Genomic DNA, 25,248 nt, shown 5'->3' on the forward strand with positions numbered 1-25,248 from the left:
ATTAATATACATAAGTATGTGCTAGACTCTGTGGGAGACCAAAACAACCAAAAAACAACAATCCATGTTTATGCAATACTGAGGCTAAGTACTCTGATGCTGTACAGATCTTCTGCTTTGCTTGATGTCTATTCGAACGAGATGTGGAAGTCCATTAAGTTGCATTTTTAGCATATTACAACCCCCATCTTCAAAATCAAATAAACCCCCTTTCATTTGCCGAGAAAAATGCTTTTCCACTCTTTACTACAGTCAGCAAATACCGTCACTTTTTAGTCTCCCCTTTTCAATTGCTACAATTTTCACCTTTGCCAAGCCTGCGAACAAAATTACAGAGCAAATCACGTTAATAAATTAATAGTACATCTGTGACAGGGAGACAGCACAGGACTAAATATAGACTCTATAAAAAGATTTTAATCATTTAAAATGCATTTAAAAATGTCCAGAATCTCAACCAAAGATAGGTTTATTCACCAAGTCTTATTCAAAGTTGTATAACTCCTTTAGAGCTAGGTTTTCATTTGTTTGCTGATTTAATATTAATTCTGTTAACTTGCAAGAAAACTCACAAATAGAGATGTGAAGAACAATAAGGAGAAGATGCTGTCCACTGCCTAGACAGTGTGATACAGACAGAAACTTCATCAGATAATTCATTGTCATTAGTGAGAGATGTGCAGTTGGGTACTCATGTGCTAGACTGATCAGATACACCTCCATAAAATAAGGTCTACCTTATTATTACCTATACCCATAACAGTTCAGGTCTATGCAGAAGAGAGAGCCAACAATTCCAGGTCAGTCCTGACCTGGACTTGAGTTTCAGGCAGCTTTTCACAATCTTGACATGATTTACAATGTTCAGTTTCTGCTATTTAAGTGAACTTCTGGTAGGTCTGAAGAGGATCTGATGGTGAGGCTGGTGACTATAGGATGGTGGAGCAGAAAATCATAATGGTTCCCTGAAGCTACAATGAGGAAGTAAGTAGTTATGTACATGAAAAATGCTGAAGAAAACTGTTTCTGATTTTTTCATTGAAGTCATAAAGGACAGAAGGAAGGCAAATAGAGAGAAAGATGCAACTTGATTGGAAAAGCTTACTTGGGAAGAGTTGCACTTACTCTACAGCTTACTTATAGCTTCTCCACATCTGACTGGGGTATGGATAGGAGATGAACAGCCATGCAGCCATGTCATGTGAAGAATGAGCACGAACACTCTATTTGTACATGCTATTGGGAATTATTAACATCCTCAAGCAGCCCCAAGAAGCCACAGGCAGATTTACCCGAGATGCGTTCACAGATTTTCCAGCATAAGTAATTGCTCTTCCCTGACTTCAGCTACGTTTCTTTGAAAATCTCCCCCCACCCCTTAAAATCTTTTGGGTAGAAAGACAGACATTCTACATTCAGTTCTACTACACGTCAGAACATTACAGCTGTTTCAACAAGCTGCACCTACTGAAACTGTGCAAGAAACTTAGTGACCACCCTTAGGAAAAGCATTCATTAAACATGGTAAGGCAAGCACGTGGCTAAGAAAGAGCAAACACATGCCCTGTAACAGCTCGGCATGTGACAGGACTTGAAATCACAGTCAGGATAGAGAGGAAAGAGACTAAAAGCGAGGATGAACTGCTACGGGACAGGAGGTCATTAAGGGTATGATAGATGTTCTACAGGAAGAGATGGCTCTGCTGGAACAGGGAATATCATCAAGCCAGCCAAACCACAGGCCATGCCAAGATCTGGGGAGAGGGAAGCTGCGCTGGTGTGATAGAAGTGCTGTCAGAAAAAACTCAACGTCAATAGCCTAAGGATGTACGGCAAAGAAGGACTGCGTCAGCACTCTGAGCCTGGGAAGCCGGCACACACGTTATACGAACAGTCCCACACCCACATATGACAGGAAAGTTATTTACACTCATCTCAGTCCTTTGGGCCTCTAACAAAGCTATCAGCTGTTTTTTCTGTAGCCCAAACCACTTCAAATGACATTTGAATACGCAGCAGATCTATGTCCAGGGCCTTCCTCTAAGCTGGAAGTTGAATCCAGAAACAGGGGAATCCTTTCTCGGCTGACCTCAGATTAGGAAGCTGCAAAGGGGCTTTTGAGCTTTGCCCGCACACTACTGCTCTATGCTGCAAACAGTGTAATAAATGCAGCTGTATTTGATGCTCAGCTCAAGATGTAATCCGTATGCAGTTCCACCACACACTTTCTTTGGGATACAAAGACTCTCCTGTTGTCTCAGGCCTTCTGCAGTCAATTTGCAGAACGTGTCCTACGTGGCGTCTTCATGACCACAAGAAAGCAGAGATTGTGCCACAGACAGAAAAGCAAGAAAGACAGAGTAGACTAACGCAAAACTTCTAACAGTATTAAAAACCATACTCGTATATGAATGTCTTGAAAAGACTTAAAAGTTCATTAAAATGATCTCGCACATTTTTTTCACAGGACGTTTTCCAACTCTGTCCTCTCAGAACAGTAACAAAAAACATTTCCTAAAAAAAAAAAAAAAGGTTTTATGCAAAATGTATAGAATTACAATAAAGACAGAACCACCGCTGTGAGTGCTATGACTAATGAGGCAGTATTCCCTTCTTCACTGCCTCCCTGCAACTTTTAGTGTCTCCCAAGCAGAACCAGTAAATTACCATTAGCTTAAAACCAGCAATCAGCACCTCGTGGCATCAGGCTACTTACAGACTCAAGTTATACGCAGTGCACAAGAAGCTGTATTAGAACCTGAGATGGGTTTCATTGACGTTACAGAAATATATTAATCTCTCCACCTTGAACTCAATGTGCTGAATCAATGTGCTAAATAGTTCTGATCAAGCAGCAGACTTGTAATGCTAATAATCCTGCAGTTCCTTTGATGCAATCCCAATCTAGTAATTTATCCTGGTAAAAGTCATAGAAAATACTTTGCAATCATTGCCCCAAATAAATCACTACATTTGTATTATCAAACACTTTTTTTTAAAAAAAAAAAGCAACAAACTGCACAAGAGAAACCCGCCTCCTGACACTTGCTGCCCAGGAAAACAAAACTAAAGAAAAAAAACCCGTACTTTTAGCTTGGACTCAGTGAGCTTTCATTTGTAACCCTCCCAAAGACAGCTGCAGGCATCCTTACGCACAGTCATAATATCTGCCCCTGCAAGTGACAAAATTAGCCATCCTTGGTGTGCTTGTGCATACCGCATACCCTTCACAAGTATCAGAGTATCAACAGATGAAGCACCATTCAGTAGCTGGAGGTGTCCAAAAAAAAGCGTATTACTCAAATTTTGCATTTAACATGAAATCTGTTATTTCAATAGGAGGGGAGGAGCACAGGGAAATGCATTTGTTCCCATTCTAGTTTAATGTAAGCATTCATTGCCCAAATTGTATTCCCCCTTCAGAGCTATAGGTTTTTTGGAGATTTACAAACCTATGAATTGGAAACGTATGAAGTATAATTTCAGAATATATATTAAAACATTATTTAATTTTTTTTTTAAATTGAATTACAAGAATAGCTTATGGAAGAAGCAAATACAAATGGACTTCAGTTAAGCACAGAGGAAAATTTCAGAGAGTCTTATTGTAAAAGAAATCCAGACCGATCTTGGTGGGAGTGCAAGCGTATGGGAAGAGTGAGCAGAGAACCACAACTGGCAAAGAACAAGCTTGGAGAAGCAAGGTGCTGTGGGGATGGGAATGATCTATTACTACCGAGAGAAGGGGACTCTGGAGAGTTGGAATCTGCTCCTGACACACTGCAAGATTTGGCTACTCCACCCTTTTTGTCAGTTTCTCCATTCTTAAATTATATTTGTTTATCCTTGTAAAGAAAATTATCCCAAATTTTTAAACAAGTAATTAAAAGTAATTTGGAAAATTCTATCAGTTACAGATCCTTCTTGCAGAAAGACATCAGTTAAAAAAAAAAAAAAAAAGTCCTAAGTATTGTATTAAGTAATTGTGAACATCCATTTAATTAAGTGTATTTGTTTGCTACCTGGATTCTTGTCCTGCATTGTGATCTGTCGTGCGAACCGCTGCTCATACAACACAGCCCAGTGAAATTTAAGGAGCACCATCTGGGTACAAATATACACTGAGTAAAGCTATAAATAGACCAAGCAAGTTCATTACATGCATGAGGTACTTGCCCGCATGAGTATTTTCAGCACGAGGGCCTAAGACTGTAAAAGTAATCTCTACAGTTTTCCTACAAACAACCTTGTCTTTTTAGCTGAAGAGCTAAACACTTTAACAGGATTTTTTAATTTCATATCGGAGCTTATCATGGAGTATACATGTCCAGATGGAGAAGAACACAGAGACCATTTTCTGACTCATTTCTAATCGAGCAGTTGGAACAATACGGGAACAACATTTATTTCATTTTTGTACCCAGAAACTACGAGAAGCTCATCTCCAGATGGAATCTCTTGCTTCTAGTACTCTGAAATGCTAATGAATAGAAGACAAATTCCTGTCCCCACTCTGTTACACCTATGCATACACAAGCTGCAGGATAGTATGAGTTGACTGCGTAACACATTTTATTTAAAATTAAAAAACCTGAAAGGTTAAGGACTAGATCTGGCTGCGACGTAATTTTTCTTCCTCCCTCTCTCCTCAGTCCCTCCCAGATCAGAGAAGATCACAGAAAAGAGGCATCTTTAAAACTGTCTGGAAATTTTAAAAAGCTCTATTTTTTTTTTTTTTTCATTCATTTTTCCATGTTCTGCAGAACTGCACAACCAGCAAGAGTACTATCATTGTGCCATGTGGACTCAGAATAGGGCAGTTTATGTCTACGTAGATCATTCATTGGCAAAATAATATATACATCTCAGCTATCTACATGCCTTGGCTGATCTGTGAGTTCAAGACCAGGTGCGGGTTATCCGCTGTAGCCGATCTCCCTGGAGGAAGTTACTATTTTTATAGATAAGTGTGTGTGAATCAGGAGACATAGACATACACTTACATCTGTATCTATGGGCAAAGGATTCATGCTATCTACTCCTAAAAAAAGGTATTTAGATGCCTAGATGGAAGTTAGGTGCATAAAGGGGTCCAAATCTCTTTTAAGCAGGCAGAGTCCTTCCTCTGTGCTGTTCCTTTTAAAGGAACAAGACTTTGCTTCTGACTATTCAGTGAGAAATAAATTCCTCTTAGCACATTTCTCAGGCAAATTCAGGATGCTTTACTGAAACGATCTCTTCAGAGTGTGTTGCACGTGCTCATATTTCTAAACCAACGCGTTTGTCAGAGTTACCTGTCAGTATTTGCAGCCTTCATGTTTTTGCCCACACTACATTTTGTACAACTGTGACTGATGTTGTTATATGGTTTGTTATACAGTTTCCACCAGTCCTCTCAGATTTAGGCAAGCTTTGAGGATGATGAAAATAAATGCACTTAACATAATGCTGATATCACAGTACATTGCTAATTAGATCCTTTATTTTTAATACTCAAATGAATACTACTGTAGATCTCTTTATAGTACCTGCTGATTATAAGGGTTTTCCATGCTGGATCTATCTGCAATAGATAAGGTAAGTGCCATATTCCCCTACTCAAATCTGATTATCTGAACATGTGCCAGAGCCGGAAATTTCAGATTAGAGTTCTAGATCGAACGTGAGTTTCATGACTCTTTAAATGACTTGAAACAAGAATTTGATATGAAACACTTCAGATCTAATATGTTCAGAAACTAAATCTTGCATCAAAGTTCACAAATTTTAGTACACAAGACACAGCTGAAGATGTGAAGGGGATGTATTCAAGTTCTACAGTTGACTTCAAGGTTTGCTCTTAAGCTGATCTTCAGTTTAATGGTAACTTCTAGTTATTCTCCAAATGTATGATGCTGTTTCGGACATTTACATACTATTTCATATGCCTGTTTCCCCTCCCCTTAAAAAAACAAAACAAAACCCCCAAACAACAACAAAAAACCTAACAACACACAAAACACATATAGGCTCCAGGGAGGAATACTAGTCACAACTATTGGAAATATCCCTCTGCTGGTAATATTCCTGCTGCTCATGTATTTCTATGTTCAGATTGCGTCAGAGATGAATTCTGCCCATACGTGAGAGGACATGAAAGGAGGGTAATTCTATTTACCTTGGTTCTTGTATGATGGCTTATGTTCTCTCTCTTCATTTAGCTTTTATGCCTTGGATGACTCAGTGCCTAAGTACAAGCAGATCAGAACTACCAGCTTAAATCATGAACTTCAGCTACCCTGTTATTTCTATGCTGAATCACCTATCTGGATCTCTCCTTTGATTTCCGATACTTTTATTTCATTGTAACATTTCTGTTAAGCATAGCTGTGCATTTGATATTTCTGCCTGCATTTAGCCTCTTACAATTAATTTGGATCAAAGAGATCAAAAGGCAAAGTGTCTTTAGGTTACAGCAATGCCTACACCAAGTGAGAGACAGAGATTCTCTCATTAGCAAATATCTCTATTAGCAAAGAGATTCACCATAGTAAGGCATTCTGAAGACTTACAAAGTGGTTAAACAGTTACAGATTTCCAAATTGAAGGTGTAGTTAAAACTGAAAAAAACACCCCATTTGCAGTACAAATCACACCATTCAATATCTTGTCATCAGACCCTGAAAAGAGAGAGTGATCTGAAGCATGTTATAGGAGCCAAATGAGATTAACATACCAGTGGTTTTGAAAATCCCACAAGCTCTCAAAACAGATCAGCATCACTCAAAGCGCAATGTGCATGTTAGAACAAAGGCACTGAAATCGCTGTGCAGTATTGCCTGCATTGTGGTCTCTTCAGCTGAACAGTACTTCCAGGAAAATTAAGAAAAAAAAAGAAAATTCACCAACCAACCACATATTCTAAGATGTAATAACTAATCCTCTGTTTGGAATAAATTCAGTCTGTATCAAATGCCATCCTAACTCGGTCAGACTGGAAACAGGTAAGGAATGACCTCTGCCAGGTTTCGCGTGGATAGACTATTTTTGTAACTATTTCTGTGACAACTCTCCACATTTATTTGGTATATAGGGGGATGGTACAAACCATAGATTCCACTTCTTCATTGGAAATTGCAAATACTAATTTTGAGCATTCTCCTAACAACCAGCACCGAAGCGTTCCCCTCGTGACAAGGCTGTCATCATTGCCATTGCTTCTTAGCATACCAGTTAGCGAAGAAAGGTGTGAAAACCATACTGCTCTCACCCTCCAAATATAGAGCAGGTCTTTTTGCAGCACGTCCAGCCAGTACTTGCTCGAGATTTAGAAGCTTTTATCTCAACTGCAACTTCGGTCAGGCAGATGCCCCTCTTGCAGCTCTTGTGAAGCTGGCTGCTCCCTGGTCTTGGCGATGAGCTAGCAGGCACCTGCATCGCGCAAACCAAGTTTTTCAGCCTCTTCCTGCGACACAGCTCTAACACCAGCACACACGCACACACACACCCCAACTCCTTTCATTTCACACAAAAGCCATAAGCCTTGCAAGAACTACATTTTAGCTGTCGGTAGATTTCAGAAAAAAAAAATTGGTTTGAAGCCCACTGTCAGAAATTCACGTAAGACATGACCTACTATTCTCAAGCACTTCAAAAGGTAAGAAAATTAACTTCTCCCTATATCATAAATGCAACAATGGCTACATAATTTATACAAGCACCTGGGGCCAGGTGGACTTTTTATTAAATACACCGAGGAAGTCATGCAAGTTAATACTTAGAGCTTCAAGGTACTCACAGGCTAGCCCATAATTTTACTCAATTACAAAATGACCTTAATGAAGCCCCGATGTTGTCTGTTGTGTTACTTGAATCTGACAGATGTGGGCAATTCCTATGAAATGCAGACTGTTAATACTTCACCGAGATTGCTAGTGAAAGACTGGTATTATTTCTGTTGGGTTGCGACAAACGGGGCTTTTCTGTACTGGACAACCATACGTTAAATACTATGGGGGCAGCAGAAGATATATAATGAGTTCAGGTATTTATTTTCTTGCTTTAACTACTTGGCAATGAAATCCTTAGGAAGTTTTGGCATTGACTTCAGCAGGGTTAGGATTTCAGAAGTAGCGGTTACAAATTAACGGCATAGGTAAGTGCATTGCTGGCAATCAGCAAACTTACAATGCTTTTTCTAAAGGAAAGATTTGGGGGTTGGAATTTTACAGGACGGTTATTGGTTTTCTCTTCATAACATTAAAAAAAAATGTAAATAAACGAAATGGGGACTTGGGAGACTCTTGTGACTAACCTGAAAGTTCAGATATCAGCATGTGAGCTGGCCTGAAAACAGTCTGCATAAAGAAAACATGGCCTGTAAAATGTCAGTTTAAAGCCCAGTCTAATCCCAAGACCCCACATAAGAACTATGGAGACCATCACATTGATGCTGTAGAATTTTTTCTTTTCCTGTGAACTTCTTGTGACTCTTCCTGCCAAGTTGTTTGTGTACTTCTTCAAAGTAGCTAGAGAAGTGGATCTAAAATTCATCCACCTATTTAAAACTTCATACATTCTTTCAGTTTCCATGACACCAAGTCTGCATAGCATAGCATCCTTCCACAAGAAAAAGGTACAATCTCTTCATTGCTATAGCCTGAGGGTGCTTACATACTGTGTATATTATCTCTTTCAGTGATAGGGACATTGCTATTATTAAAGATGGAAAACAAAAATGAAATTGTAATTATTTTTTTTTGCAGCTGACTGAATATCGTGCACTTGAATAAAGACTTAATGAACTCTCAGGTCCTGAAACTCTTTCCAACAGGTGGAGACAACTGCTGGATAACAGCATGAACATCAGGTTTATTTTCAAATTAATTAAACCTGCAATAATTCTCTGATGGATGGATTCCAATCCTGTTTTATTAAACAAGGAGACACAGGAGAAGGCAAACTAGGGCCAGGCCTCTGAAAAGCATAGCACTCACGAATGGATACTAATCACCTCCACTCCCACCGATGTCCATTCACATTGAGATTACGGAGGATCTTTGAGGCTTGTGCTGATAAATGCAGATTTGAAGAGCACTGAAGACACTACTGAGTCACCTCAGGTATTCATTAATACTTGCATATTATACATTAATATTTGACGGGTCTAGCAAGTCTCATTGTGATGTTAACATGGTTATCATGGGGCACCCTTACATACTTAAAGGTTATTTTTAATAAGTATTGTAATATTTCTAGGGAGATTTCTTTAACTAAATATGGCAGTTAACTTGTTAGGAATGTCTAATGGAGGAATATCTGTTAATTTTGCACTTCCCTCTTCCTTGGTTACAGTTTCCCATCCTTTCAACATACCCCCAAAAACTGTCCAAGTGGCTGCAAGTTCTGCTCAAAACCAATACATACAATCAGGAACATCAAGGAAACCTCTCCTGAATTTCTCAAAGCAAAACTAAGCTCACAGACTGATAAGGCCACAAGGGAGGATGCAAAATTTTATCTACTGGAACCAAATCTGCAAGACATTGCAATAATTACTCCCAAACTGGAACGGGTGTAAAGTATGAAGCTGCTGTGTATCTGATACGCCTTAGATATGTACGTATTTGCAAATTAGGCAACTTCCTGATTAGCAAGAAATGCTGGGTGCTATGCTAGATTACACAAACTTCTCTAACACACCTAACAAGTACAATTGATCAGTTGATATAAGTCTCTAAGCCATCTGCAAATAACTAACCAGCTGTCCACACTTCTCACAGCTGTGATTGTTACTCTGCATGCACTGGTAAGAGACATCAAATAAAACACAGTTAAGAACAGATAGGATCTGGGGTTTAAGGGGTTTGGGTGGTCAACTATTCCTTAGATGAAGGGGAACAGTGTCCACTGGAAGTTGAGAGAGGCACCTTGGCTTCTCACTGTGATGCAGACATGCCTGATAACCCAGGAAGCAGGAGACAATTTATGTGCGGAAACGTAAAATAATTAAAGCACAGAATCATAGAATGTTTTAAGTTGGAAAGGACCTTGAAGATCATCAAGTTGCAACCCCCCTGCCATGGGCAGGGACACCTCCCACTAGACCAGGTTGCTCCAAGCCCCATCCAACCTGGCCTTGAACACTTCCTGGGATGGGACATCCACAACTTCCCTGGGCAACCTGTTCCAGTGTCTCACCACCCTCAGAGTGAAAAATTTCTTCCTAATACCTAATCTAAATCTACCTTCTTCCAGTTTATCACTACATGCCCTCGTAAAAAGTCCTTCCGCAGCTCTCCTGTAGCCCCCCTTTAGGCATCTCTTTTAGGCTCATCCTGTAGGCCCCCTTTAGGCATCTCTTTTAGGCTCATCCTGTAGGCCCCCTTTAGGCATCTCTTTTAGGCTCATCCTGTAGGCCCCCTTTAGGCATCTCTTTTAGGCTCATCCTGTAGGCCCCCTTTAGGCATCTCTTTTAGGCTCATCCTGTAGGCCCCCTTTAGGCATCTCTTTTAGGCTCATCCTGTAGGCCCCCTTTAGGCATCTCTTTTAGGCTCATCCTGTAGGCCCCCTTTAGGCATCTCTTTTAGGCTCATCCTGTAGGCCCCCTTTAGGCATCTCTTTTAGGCTCATCCTGTAGGCCCCCTTTAGGCATCTCTTTTAGGCTCATCCTGTAGGCCCCCTTTAGGCATCTCTTTTAGGCTCATCCTGTAGGCCCCCTTTAGGCATCTCTTTTAATAGGTGTTTAGAAAGCACCTGTTTTATGAAACATATAAAGTATCCCTCTTGTATTTTCAATAAGGCATTTTTATTTATAACTGTAAGGACCTTGACTATTCACAGTGCTACAGGAGGGCATAAGATCCCACAAGATTACCACAGTAACATTCTTAGTAATAAACCTCTGGGCTACATCAGACACTTCTACCTCTTTTTTAGATGACATTTTCTCATAAAACCACTTTCAATCACATTTAGTCAAGGTGCTCGACTTCTGGCCCATTCTTAGTAAGAACTAAACATGAGCTTAACTATAACCATTTGTGCAAACATCATCCCAAAACGGGACATGAAGCATTCCACAAATTACCTTAATGTAACGTAGACATTAGAAATAATGTCTAACCTAAAGCTTAAAAGACCTACTATTGAGTTTTATGACAACAAAATCACTACCTTAGTAAAGTGAGAAGTGATTTTTAAGTATCAGTCTCATTTGCAAATAAGAGATCTTAGGATTTGCTGTACTGATCTATGCGCAGGGTGAGACACAGTTATACTTGCCTCCTTGCTATCATTACTACCAAACAGTCCATTGTTTTGTATACACAAAGTAGCTCCAATTTTGCAGGCTAATCCACAACAGATTGGGCTAGTCACAACCAAAGATAACAGCCTTGTGATAAAGCTAGCAGAGTTATCTTTGCATTGGCAAAAACTATTTCTGGTCTAGGGACACAGAATAAATTGTCCAGAAAAGACAAACAGCAATCATTGTGCTGAATCAACACACTATTGGCCGAGAACTAAGAACAGATTCTACACATCAAGCGTACAAGATAATCAATAAGAGATATTCTATACTAAAAATTCAGTGCTTGCTTTGTTATTTTTCACAGGCCTAATAGCAGAAATAGTTATATAAATTAGTTAATGGGAACAAAGCCCTTAATTATTGGAGAAAGAAGTGATAGGTCATGCATATTTAGAAACCAGATAACATCAATTCTTTGTTACCACTAACTACTAACCATTAGAAGTTATAAATTCAGAAAAAAAATAGTTATACAGTCTTATTTTTCTCTTAAAATAGAAAAGAAAGACTGTCTAGGACTTGGATAAAGAAAAGAGAATGTCTCTAGAGGAAAAAAAAAAATAATAGAAAAATGAAATTTTCCTATGTGGTTTCTTAAGCAGGGGTAGCGGGCCAGGAGAGTAAAAAGGACAGACGAGTTCCTTGAAGAATCAATATGCACTAGAGGATCCCGACTGCCTTAGACGCAGCTGATTACCTTCCCATACAGTTAAGCTGTTTGGTAGCTTTCTCCAATTCACCTGTGGATCCAGTTGGGCAATATTCTGTGAGCAATAAAGTCCTCCACACTCAAACACCAAGCTATGTGTTTGCCATTGCCAAAGGCAACTAGAAAACGTACAAGCTCAAACCTGAGCACAAGGTGACCAAGATCCTCATCATCTCAGGGAACATTCCCACCACCTGTGAAGGCAGCAAGGAAGGACTGGGACAAACAGCAATGAGGCAGCAGCCAAGAAAATGTCGAAGATCGTGACAGTGGGTACCAGTGAGAAACACGAGTCAGTGCAGAACTGAAATGGGGATTAAGTTATATGGATTGGTCAAGTAAGTTTCACAGTCTCTGAGAAAAGGAATGTCTCCCTGACGCTGCTGCTGCAGGGGTCACAAGCTACTTCCATGGCCATTATTTTCCCATCAACATGAATTCACCTCTCCAGGATTCAGGTTCATTCACGTGACTTTCATCTATGGGCTATTTCAGCTGTTTCTCTGGCAAACTGAATGATGGTACTATTGGCTTTTGAAGTATTTAAACCCCACCTGTGATACCTTTGCCACTCTGGATTGCATTTAATCATGATATTCCCTCATGTTGGTATTCAACATTTAAATATAAGTTTTGGAAGAGAAAGGCTTTCAACTTCTTTTACGATGTGAGACACATGCTCCAGCAAATGCTCGCTTTGTGGAGGCTTACAGGCAGCTCTCTGCATTTGTTGGCTATCTTCAGACACAAAAAATAGAAGTGTCGCAGACTATGTTTTTCTTGCAAGTACCTTTTCTTGCAGCTTCCTTGTCTACAAGCGACAATCACAAAGAAGTAACAAACTGACATTGGTTCATCACTGTCACCCAGCTAAGGACACGCTATGCAGAGACCCCGTCTTGCAAGCTGATGCTTCAGGCCATAGGGTTTACCTCTGCCCACTGTGCAGAGCTTCTGCCAGCGCTGTTCTGACAGTCTCCAAGCGTGGAAAAGATCTGGGTGGTAGTTCCAGAGAGGCACAGTCCCTAAAACCATAAAGCACTACCACAATCACCTTCTCTAACCTTCCCTGTACACATACTACCACAATATTCCCAGAAACCAGGGTAATTTTTCCAGGATGTGACTTCTAGAGAGCTATCCAAGCCCATTCAAATAACATTAAGTTACGGGCAATCATTTAGGGAACTGCATCTTACTACACGCCTGCATTTGTCTCACTTCCACTGACAACTACTGATCCTTGTTATGGCTTTTTCTATGAGGGCAATCTTTATCGCATATCAAGTATCATTCCCATGTGTATCTAGACACACTGCTAAAGTCACGTCCAGCCTGCTGGTAAGGATATACACAGCAAGGGACAAAGATCTTCTAGTTTAAGGACTACACTATGGGAAGACAGAAAGCTGTTGGTGCACTATCACAGGGAGAAGAAAACCAGCACTGCAAACCTGAGTTCAATTTCTTTAAATAATAATTGTAATCAAATGCATGCAGTGATTCCTGGAGAAGCGCAACATTTGAGTTGGGAAGAAGTCAGGTCGGTGCTCTAGGGTGGAACTAGTGTCTAAAGCTGGTAGAAGCTGATTAAAATGCAATATATCATCAAAAAAGGAAAGGGAAACCTGTGTCTGAACCTGAAATTCTGAGACATTAAATATTTACTAAAATAAAATCTTTCTTCAAACTTAGAGCTGAAAGATCTTTTCTGGAGAGCAAAAACTTTCCAAAACAGGATTATTGTTGAAAATCTATTTCACTACTAAAGAAAAACAGTTTTGATGGAAAAAATCTTGGTCAGGTTTTCTAGCACACAGCGGGGGAAACTTAATCTTCTACTGCAAAAGCATGAAAGAGCAGGATCTTCCTCTTTACACAGAGGGGACCATAATTTAGTCTTTTAAGAATTCACGAAAAAAGACTTAGGAGTATTGAGCACAAAGCCATTCTATGCATAGCAAATGCGCTATGCCTGATTGGCAGTCTTCTGTTTGTAAATGGCACCGCCACACTTCCCCATTGCTGGTGTACCACCTCTCCAAGCCAACCCTGAGCAGCAGACAGCACTCAGCAGATGCTCTTTAAACCCAGAGTCAGAAAGAGCATAATCCTCCTGCTCTGCTTCCCCTTACAGTCAACTTTGTATGGAAAGCCTTTGGCTATTTTTGTCAGCCTGGTAAGGGGTGGGGAGAAAGGGGGGAAAAAAAAACCCCAACCACAAACTAGAAGAGCTGAAAAATAAGTGTAGACCACATAAAAAAAGAAGTGAAGACAGAAAAATGGGTGAGAAGTCCAAAGGAAAGATTTATTGGAAGTGTGGAAAGTAAAGAAATTATACACGCACCCTCACACCCCCCCCCCAAAAAAGAGAAAAAAAACTAAGTAGAAAATGAAGAGGATAGAGGATTGCAGGAAAAATAAGGCAAGAGGAAGACATCAAAGGCAGCATTATAACAAGACATAATGGATTTTACTCAGACAGCTCCTCGTTTTCCAGTGTGAAAAGTCTTGATATAGTATTTAGTAAAGGTATGAATTTCACGGACAGCTAGATGGTACTTCAAACACATGGACATATAAAGAGCGATAAGAGACCAAGCACAGAGATTACACAGTCTTGCGAAAGCTGCCTCACTCCAGGAACATGATACTGGCAGGTAAAACTCAGAGACAGTGAGCATATAATAAAAGCTTAAAAAGGCACAAGAGGGGAAAGTGTACTCTGTACAAGTATAAGAAGCAGTCATGAATGAGACTGCAGCAGACTGCTCTGTTTTAAAGATTATTCTTTTTGAGTACACAGACAGACATGCCCCAGAAATATGGCCAAAGATTTAAGATTCTCTAATACAGAGACTTCTCATAAGGCAAAGGAACAGAAATATATTTCTGTCTTCTAATAGAAAATACTGAAACGGAAAAGGACAAAGAATACTAACATCACAGGATGTAAAACCAGAGAGATCTTTATCAGATACTGATACAGAACTCTCGCATAATTGGAAAATCCAAGAAATCTTTTATAGTGAAACTTGTAAGACACCCAGAGCTTTGATAATGAGGAACTGGAATTGCTCTGCTAGCATGACAGTAACAACTAGGTGTAAAAGCTTCTCAAGTGCTCCACAAATCAATTTAAGCAAAACAATAAAACTGTACAGCTTATTGTACTGGGTCTGAACCCAGGCAACCCATAATACATATTCAACTAATAACAACCCATTTTACACTAATCTTAAGATTAGACATATATGTTAATCAAAGGTGAACCTACCTACTAGGCTCTTGAGTCTGTTCTCAGTACTGCTGTGTAATATCAGACACATTCAACACAATATAACAGTGACTGTGCTAGAAATTACTTTTCTGACAAGGACTGCAAGATCATGCAATAAATAGAAGAGCACAGTTTAATGATGTGTGATTTATGAAGCTGGAAGCCAGAGATTAATGTGATGCATAATTTTCTTTAAAACACATATATTATCTGGTGAGATATTCTTACAATGACTTGCAGAAACGAGATGCCTTGTAAGGAGAGATTTCAACAGTAAGAGGCAAACCAAAGAGCACATAAAAAGGGAGGAAGTCCAATGTACGGAACAAATTATGAGGAAGAATAATATCCTATACAATTAAGCCCGTGTTCAGGGATGAACGATGATGGCTCATAGACAAATATGTCCGTAACAGGGGGCTGTCTTGGCAGAAGAGCATACAGAGAACTGCTTCGCTATGGAGCGCCCCAGTGCCAGGGGTCCTCTCTCATGATAAAGGCTTCAAAACACTATGGAATACAAATTAATTTTAAAAAGCCATGTCTCATTAAGTGTATAGCACAAGGGAGCACTCGCCAACTCATCCTATTCCATGTATCCCTGGAGGAACAACATTCCTATGCAGATGTAATGCTTCTAACCGTGTTTAAGGAGTATACAAAATATACTCAAACCAGGACTCTGGGGAATTACAAGGCCGCAATTTACATTTCTGTGTTCTGGGAACTAAAAAGATGAACATTTTTTTTCCTCCAGTTTTGTCTCAAACTGAAAATAAGTTTAAAATAAATGGGCTACCTTTCCAATTTACAGCAGGGACTGCTACGTACATAGACACAGTTAAACACATCACATTTGAGATCGAACCTCGGACAGACCCTTAGGTCTAGCACTATAATTGAATATCACTATGATTATACTGTCAGAAGCAAATGAACAGGCACTTCACTTCATTGATGTTATTTATAAGTCACTCTTGAGAGGGAAAAGAAATGAACAATTATTTGAAAAAGCTATTATATCTTTAAGTACCACAGAATCAAAGATGCTGGCTTGTCATATTTCAATGTAGAATAGCAATAAAACAAACAGGTTAATCTCTTCATCATCTCCTTCAGTTCTCCTCAGTTCAGTTTTCCAAGGTTTATCTCAAATAATTTATTGAAGAGGAGCCAAAAAATAAATAATGCCCTTGTTAAGCCTCTCTTTTAAAACACAGCTGCAAAGTATCATGGTTTCCTAAGCAAACCAATCTTTACAACCTTTCACCATCTACTAGAACGGGTGAAAGACGAGGTGTTTCCACTCAGCCATTTTTAACTAAAAATCATTGTTTCTACCAGCATGGTAAGCACCGTAATTTTCAACCTATCCTGGCTGGAGAGTTACTTCTAAGGGGTCCACAAAATGCACTGAAGAACAGTAAGCCTATTATTGATGAGCTTCAATTCACAGCAAATTCATTAGCAAACTTTTAGGCTTATGAAGCTTGGCATCCACTAATACGGGCAGTGGGTCACACAGTAGATATTAAACTGGTAATTTTAATACAGCAAATTTTAAAAGTTGAGGTTTCACCCAAGTGATTTGGCTTTTCTTCTCCAGGTAACAGAAACTGTAGTCCTTAATAGAATTACGTTCTGAGATACCACATCTAAATGCAGCCATGAACTAGCAGGATACCCTAGGGGGTCTCTGACCCCTGCTCATCTGCGTTCGGGACCTGGTCAAACTGTGCAGTGGCTGACCTGTGGCCCATCCATCTAGACTTCTTTTCCAGAGAAACCAAAAGAGGAAACAAGGAGAGAGCTGGGCACGAATGAAGTCCTGGCTCACATCCCACTATGGAACCAAGACACAACAGAGTAAGCCTGTTTGGACAAAACCAGTTACAAAACATTGTGCCTCCTTTTTCTTCTTGCAATTGCCATATACTCCCCTAAACTGCACGGTACAACAGACACAGTTGGTTTTAAACCTTATCCTTTAGCCGTTATGCCTCTGCCAAGATGACTTTGTGGAAATTATAAGAATTAAATATTATTGCAAGATATAGTATTACTATTTAATATCCTCCTACATTTTATGTTTGTTGCCTCAGCATCATTCTGCTGCTTACATAGACTGCATTTGGTTCTGAAGCACCTCAAGATTCTTTCCTTTGCCAGCTGCTAAGCAAAAAGCACTGTGACAGTAGTAGAGGGGAACACTGTAGGAAGCAGTAAAGTGACAGATTACATGGACTACTCAGTCTTTTCTATATCTGATTTCTATGAGTCAATGATTGTATTGTTTGGCCCCTTCTGTACCAAAGAAGTCATCAAGTGACTAGTACTCGAATGCAACTGAAAGGGCAGAAGTGGGGCTTGTCTTGAAATGAATGCTGTTTCTGTGCAGGTTAGCTATGCAGAAGTTAGTGGGAAATGGAGAAATCTTTGGGCTGTCCCTTCATAATGATCTAACTCTTCATCAATCTGGCTTGTGGTATAAGGAGGCAGAGGTCACTTAAAAGTCATCTCACATGACAATGCGCTATGAGCTCCATCAAACAAGCGCGGCAAAATAATGGGTTCTTTTAGTCCTTTGCTTACATGAGAAAAGTAGAAAGTGTCCTCTTCTCTTACCAGGAAAAGTGACTCTTGAAGTGCCAATACTAAACAAACTGTAGGTCTCTCTCCCTTTTTGCTGAGAATGTTCCTGTACTCTGTGATGTACCGTGAAGGGCGGCAGCACAGAAATATATCTATATGAATTAGTGAGCTACAGTGGGGTTAACACACTCACCACAGACTGCCACAGTATTCTGAGAACCCAAGCTAACATATGCCAATTTAAAGCCAAAATACCAATGGGACTAGAACAAACCATCACTTTATCATAAGCAAGCCATTCTCCTAAGGACAGCCTACCAAAAGGAGGCGCTCCAGATTAACAGGCAGCAGTTAGAATCAATGCTGATACAGATTTGTTTCTGAGAAATATTTTCTTCTTGCTGCATCACTTCCTACTGCGGAGATCTGAAGACAGCACTTGTATGAATATCACCGCAAACAAATGCTGCAGATAACCAAAGGGCATGTGGACATCTAACTGCTTTTGCAATCAGAAAACTTGGAGGATCAGTGCAATCTTCAGTGAATCAATTTTTCACCGCTTTGTAGGGAAAGCTGTACCTTATGACTTGATCCAAATCTCGGTGGACTTCCTGTCTTTCCACCGACTGCAAGCCAGTCATGACATTGAAAGAAGACATAAAATTCAACAAGGCAAAAAGCGTCTCATCTAATGACAAAACTCAGTGCCCCAGTGCTGAAGTGGTCGTCCCAAATAGTGCCAGAGACAGATTATTTTGTTGCTATAGTCCCTATAGGTCAAGTTCATCCTTTTAAAGTCAGTTAAAGCTAAACCAGTTACTTAACATCACAAAGTCTCCCCATCACTTGGCATCACTGAACACATCCGTAGAAGAGAAGTCTAGCACCGAACCACAGCAGAACAAGTAGGCAGAAGTGCGGCTCGCTCGTGAACGCAGTGGGACAACTTGTCGGCACCACTGATGGCTCTAGCTGATGTTAGAAATCCTTGATTTCGATAAATACTGAGAATCAGATTTTCAGAAACTGCTGACAGCCAGGCCCACACAATGGATGCAGGAGCTGCTCTGAATTCCTAAGGATGGCAGCACACCCCAGCTACCCCTCAATTTCATGATGGATAAGGCTCAGAGATGCATTAACCTCCACCTCCCTCCCCCACTGAGTTGGTTTCTATTAGGAATGAATCCTGGGTGCCTGGAACAGAACCTAATTATGGCAGGCCCTGGAAGCCTGAAATCTCCAACCCTTGATTAATTTACACTTATCCATATGTAAATTTGGTGTGAATGCTGTCAGCACATTTTCCTCATTAGAATTCAACATAAGTTTAGGAAGACAATTGTTTTAGTAAAGGAACAAATGTAGATACAGTACTGAATTAAGTCTGTAAAGAGAGAAATCTTCAACAGTGCTTAATTTGTACGTCAGCGCAAATCTACAGGAGAGCCCAAAGCCAAAATTACTACCAACACATCTTAAAATATGTAGAAGCCTGAGTACGAGGGAAGAAACTGTTATTGAGCTGAATGGGCAGAGATCGAGGCTGGCCACGTTCACAATATGTGTGGAGGGACACACCTGGTTTTGCAGCGGGATGGCCGTGCCCTCCTCATGCAATCTGGGGCACATGTGCTGCACTTGAGGGCCAAAGACAGAGGGAAGAAGTCAGAGTCATCTTAGACCACATATGAGACTCATGTCTCAAAGATGCAGTTGACAGCTGCTGCCAGCGCGTACGAGCCATTACAAAAAAAAACGAGGCATCTGCCTCTCATTCAAAACGGGCTGTCATACGCACAGCACGTGACTTAAAATTTGTGATGGCATGCACTGGAAAAGCAGAATACGGAGAATGCAAAACTGCCTGACTCACATATGCTTCTGGTGCAAAATACTCAGGATGTAATTTACTTCACATAATTAATAATCATATCCATTCTGTGAGATATTCTGATGCACCCCAGAATTCAAACTGAATGTAACAAACTGTGTTGAATACTAAAGATTTGATTTTTACCCACATATGAATCATGTGTCTGGTCGCAGTTCCCACACCCCCTTAACCCCAAGCACCTCACAGATACCCAAGTTAGAAATGGCCAACTAAGGTTCCTTCAAATAAGAGCTGGAGAGAGGGAAGTTCTCACCTTGAATCATCTTCTGGAAGGCTCCTTTACTGTATCCAGCTCAGAGAAAGTGTTAGACGTGCTACAAGAGGTAGTAAGAATACTTCCAGTTGATACTAGGTTATTAAATGTAGACACAGCGGCTAGAGCCTTTTCAAACCTAAATAAGAGCTAATTTGTTCTGAATAATAAAAAAAGCAAATCAGAAACCAACACCATAGATTGTTCTTCTGGAGAAAAAAGAACACCCCCTATGTTATTAGAGTACTTTTATACTAGAAAAGTTGATTTAGGAGAAATAAAAAGCATCTGAAACAGACATTCTAGATGCTTTTTTCCCTTCTCCGGTTAAAACCTACTTAGTCAAAAAGCAAACAAGTTGGACTTACAGCTCCGATACTATACTTCAAGCCAATAAAAATAAAGATGCCGCTTTGCATAGGCTGCAGCAGATGATGCCAAAGCTAAGTGTGTCCTAGCACAAGAACCCGAGCGCTCTGCGCTCCCTGTCAACGCCAATGTCACAACCCTACCTCACTCTTCTGGATTTGCAAGCAGTGACCTAAGTACAAGCTCCCTGAAAGCAAAGGCTTTCAATACAGTGACTGAACTGGTTCAAATCACACACTTTGTTCTGTCTGGTGCACTATAAATAAATCCTGGAAAGCTGCATTTGAAGTTTTTCCACAACAAGCTTCAATATAATACCACCCTGGTTTTGACTTGGGGGTGGTAGGGATGTCGGGGGGGAAGGGGGGAGAGGGAGGTCCACCAATTCTCCTTCAAATTCAAGAACAGTGTCTTGCTACAGTTGCCTATAGATTTTAAAATCAGGAGGCACTGTGTTAGCAAACGGTCATTGGCGTGCACTGTAGCAGAAAACAGGAAATATAATTAAACATACAGCTGTGAGGTAAGATCTTTGGCAGGAGAAAGAGAGCTTTGGGAAGAAAGCGGCAAGGGCAAAGCTCTACCGAGTAGCACACTAACGTGGTCAAGAGGGGGAATGAAGAACGGGGTAGAGATGAAGAAAGAAGAGCGGGGGTGAGAGAAGCAGAAAAAGCAGCATGAAGAGATAAAATGACAGGAAAAGAAAGAAGGCAAAGCATACAGAAGAGAAGAACGTATGTAAGGAAAAACATCTCTCTTAAAAGTAATAGTTCTTTAGTAAGTGCAGGAGCCACATTGTTATGCAACAGGATATACTGTTTTCTGTATAGAAAGAGTTTATTTAAGCTTATATGAAACCTCAAAAAAAAAACCTGTGGATAAAAAAAAAAAAAAAAGAGCGCACAGCATCATATTTCTTTCGACTTTTAAATTGCCTTTTAGGTCATATTTCAGCCTCCCCTCCCACCCCCCAAGTATTTTCCAGGATGGAATTTTCTTCTTCCCACTCCAGGATTTGGCGTAGGCAGAGCACCGCAGATGCTGCTGAACTCAGAAACCAAGAGCCTGATTCATTCTTCCCTTGAATCTTGCGCTATCATTTAGACTGGGACGAAGCAAACGTCAAAGGCTGCGAGTCAGAAAGATAATTTTACACAGCTTCTACATTCACTTTGTCCCAGCATAATGGTGGTACAAGAGGAAGAGTAAAGATAAATCCAGTTCAAAATCCCTGCTAGTTTGTCAAGTATTTGTTTAAGAATATTATTTTTCCTCCTGTTCCAGCAGACTTATGCTCCGAAACTCCTCTGAGTTTTGACTGTACGCAGAGGGCAGGTTTTCCCTAAGGTAAGACCAACAACCAGTTTTCAACTGCACAGAACAAAAATCCTTAAAAAAAAGACAACCTCAAACAATCAATCAGCAAAGCCCTTCGGTCTCACTGACCGTGTTCAACAAGTCCAGATTATTTTCTGCAAGTTTCCTTTCATTTCAGCCTCTGGTACTGTACAATCACACTGCTGGGTAGCAATTCAGCGCTCAAAAAGGAGTCTCAGAATAAACTGTAAGGAGTCATATGACATAAAAGAAGCTGCCCCCAAGATAAGCGATACCGTGTTCGTATTTTTGAAAGCTGGGGTCAATTTCAGTAAGAAAGATTCCCTGCTTACTTCATTTTAGACTTTAAAACAAACAAAAGCGCTAACATTTGAAAAGGTTAGATGCATTTTTTACTCCCACTGTTTCTTAATAAAACACCATTTGTGTGGGAAACCAGCTTAGCGCATACTTTAAAAACAGGCAAACCATTAATTGATCCAACATGTTGGCAGTTTTAGAGAAACTCACTAGACAAGAACAAGCAATGCATCTTGAGTTTTGAAATAGCCTGAGCTTTACTTTAAGGGTGCGTAAGTATGCCAAGCTCCTACTACTTTATACTGCTTAGTATATAATCTGTGATACTTAAGCACCAAGAAGTATAATCTGAACAGCTACTAAACCATCTGCAGGTTATAAAGCACAGTTTTAAGAAGCTCAAGAGGTTATGAGTTACTTGTCTCACAAAACCGATGGAAAATACTAAAAAAAACACCCCCATCTTCCGCCAATCCTACCAAAGAAACATGAATTTGCCCAAATAAACGGTTAATCTCTTAAAGAGGCTGCACCCAAGAGGTTCCAAAAGCGCTACTTTTGCCTCAGCAGTATTATAGCATTATAGTTAGGCAACAAATTGTTTTTCACCACGTCCATGCTAGCTGGTTTAATGTGGAAATTCAAAATGTCATTAGAATAACATCCTGTTTTGCAGCCTTTCTGTGTTTCAATTTACCCCTAACTCTGCTAAGATTCAGCTGGCATGAAACAGCTGGGCATGATTAGTTACTGGATGCAAACCAAACAGATTTCACAATAGGTGGCATTTTAGTCTCCATGGCTTAGGCTGTTGGTATAAAAGACCAGTGACCCCTGGCAGAAAACACCGTCCCTAAACATAAATCTGGTGATCTGTTTTAAAAACAACATTATTTCAGATTAAACATTGTTACCAAAACAGCTTTTTTTTTTTGTGGGCATAACGCAAGGCTTAGGTTGTTCCTGGTGACTGGATTTCTGCTTGATTCTACTTAGACGTGCACATGTTGGGACCCGAGCACAAACTCCGTCAGACCGTTCACCTGGGAGAGTGAAATCCCACCCAATCCCGAACAAAATATCTCATGTTCTCACCAAATCGGATACTCAGCATTCCTACTCGATCCCACAGCTTTTACACTATCGCAGGCAAGACAGTGGACACTGTGTTCCCTACTTTATGGCACCTCCTGATAAGCCTGCACCATAAACACTACGCTTCTCCTCTTCCAAGAGTTTCAATCACACCCCATCCCACACGGCACCTGCCAGAGAATCCAAAAGACACAACAAAATATCGGTGCCCTACAGTGGGCTCAGGGTCCCGTCTATTCCTCCGATTAGACCCCAACTTTACATCTCCCAAACTTTTCACCCCCGGAGCACCAGCGTGCACTGCTGGCTTGCGGCACATCCATCCTTTGCCATGGCAGCACGGAGAGGTGCTCCGTGGCCCTTGGGATGGGCACTCACCGCCCGGCGAGGCCCGCAGCCCACCCTGCTCCCTGCCAGGAGGCACGAGGACACCCTCCACCCCAAGGATGCAAGAAGGCAGAGCGGAGCGCCGCGTACAGGAAAACCGGGCCCGTCTGCCCACCCGGCAGAGAACTCGGGGTGCGCCCAACGGAGCGCGGGCAGGGTGCCCGGGGCTCACCTGCGTGGGGCATGGTGATGGTCTCGTTGGCGTTGCTGGAGCCCACGTTGTAGATGACCACGGCGGAGGCGTTCTGGGCGGCGGCGTGGCGGATCTTGTCCTTGTAGGTGCAGTTGCCCCGCGGGATGAGGGCCACCCAGCTCTTGCCCGGCGCCGGGGCGTTGAAGCGGGTGCCGGGGTCGCAGGCGTAGCGGTCGGCGGGGGAGGCGGAGAGGGCCACCTGCCCGCGGGCGTCCTGCTTGGGCGACTGCTCGCCGTAGCGCCCGCACTCGCTCTTCTCGCTGCGGAGCTCGGCGCTGCCGGCCGCCGGGTCGGCGTAGGTGATGTTGACGAAGGCCGTGTACCACTCCTCCTTCTCGGCCACGGTGAAGTCCAGGCACAGCAGATGCACGAAACAAAAGGACAGCAGCCATGTTGAGAGAGCCAGGCTGCGGCACGCTTGGATCACAGACATTGCCATCTTCATCTGACGGGCCCCCACTCTTCTCCCCCCACCCCCCCCCTCCCCCCAACCACCCCCACCCCTACCCCGGGCCGGCCCGCCCCCGCCGCCCGTCTCCCGGCTCTGCCTGCGTGCGCCTGTGGCGTGCCCCGAGCCGCCGGCTCCGTGCGGGGCGGCGCTGCTCCCGCCGCCGCCGTGTGCGGGAAGGGCGGGCGGGGAGAGAGGAGGGGGGGGGGAGCCCTCCCCTCTGCAGCCCGCTGCCTAATTCATCTCGGGGCTCTTTGATTTCCTCGGGCTGGCCCCGTCTCCGCCCCCCCTCCCCCCCCCCCCCGCTTCCTCCTGCCCCCCTTCTCCCCTGCACGCACAGCAGCAGGAAAGGGGGGGGGGGATTTCCACGCACACGGGCGCCGCGCCGGGCCCGGCCCCCCGCGGACGCCCCCGGGGGTGCGGGGCGGCGGGGGTGGGGGGGGATACGGAGGGGGGTGGGGGGGACCGGCGGCGGGAGGAGCAGCGGCGCCACCTGGCGGCGGGAGAGGCGGCGGTGGTTGGGGGGGGGGGGGGGGGCTCCGGGACCTCCGCCAGAACTCCACCGACACGGGCCGAAAACCACAAGTTTCGTTTTGGCTCGGCAAAAGCCAGTTTTGAGGGAATTAATTGATTTTCTTTTGTTTGGTTTTTGGTTGTTTTGGTTTTTTTTTTAATGTCTAAAACACACCCCCAAAAGAGTTTTGCCCAAGACTGAAATGCCTTTCGAAAGGTGTACTGACGCGATGTTCGGCGACCCCAGCGCAAGCGAGCAGCAAAAATTCTGCTTTTCCATAAGTATGTTCAGTAATACAATGATGTCTCACCAGATTAACACATATTGCCCGTTTTAGCCCCCTCTTTATTAAAATCTGCTGCTAGAAATACCATTCCCTTTCATTGAGATGAGATGCCCGAGTGTCTCGCGAGTGTCAATATTTGTCCGTTCCCCATTTATGTTCATAGGGGCCATTGGTCTAAGCAAAGAGATGACAGGCTCAACCGTATTTTACACACACATACACACACGCTGCTTTGAAAAAGTTAGTGCCCCAAAGTTGAAAAAAGTGAGTTTGGGAGAAAAATGTACAGGC

General features: G+C 42.0%; 1 protein-coding gene across 1 annotated transcript in view; it reads right to left on the bottom strand.

Annotated features, from left to right (window-relative positions):
• The window catches only part of RNF150 (ring finger protein 150), a 122,435-nt gene extending 98,227 nt beyond the window's left edge, over positions 1-24,208 (bottom strand). Inside the window, exon 1 of the mRNA XM_082483119.1 lies at positions 23,689-24,208. Coding sequence (XP_082339245.1) covers positions 23,689-24,154 — 466 coding nt within the window. The 5' untranslated portion in view covers positions 24,155-24,208. The remainder of the gene's footprint in view (positions 1-23,688) is intronic.
• Positions 24,209-25,248: the final 1,040 nt, after the last annotated feature.

This window comes from Vanellus vanellus, assembly GCF_965231255.1.
Source record: "Vanellus vanellus genome assembly, chromosome: 4".
In the NCBI taxonomy this organism is placed as follows: Eukaryota; Metazoa; Chordata; class Aves; order Charadriiformes; family Charadriidae; genus Vanellus; species Vanellus vanellus.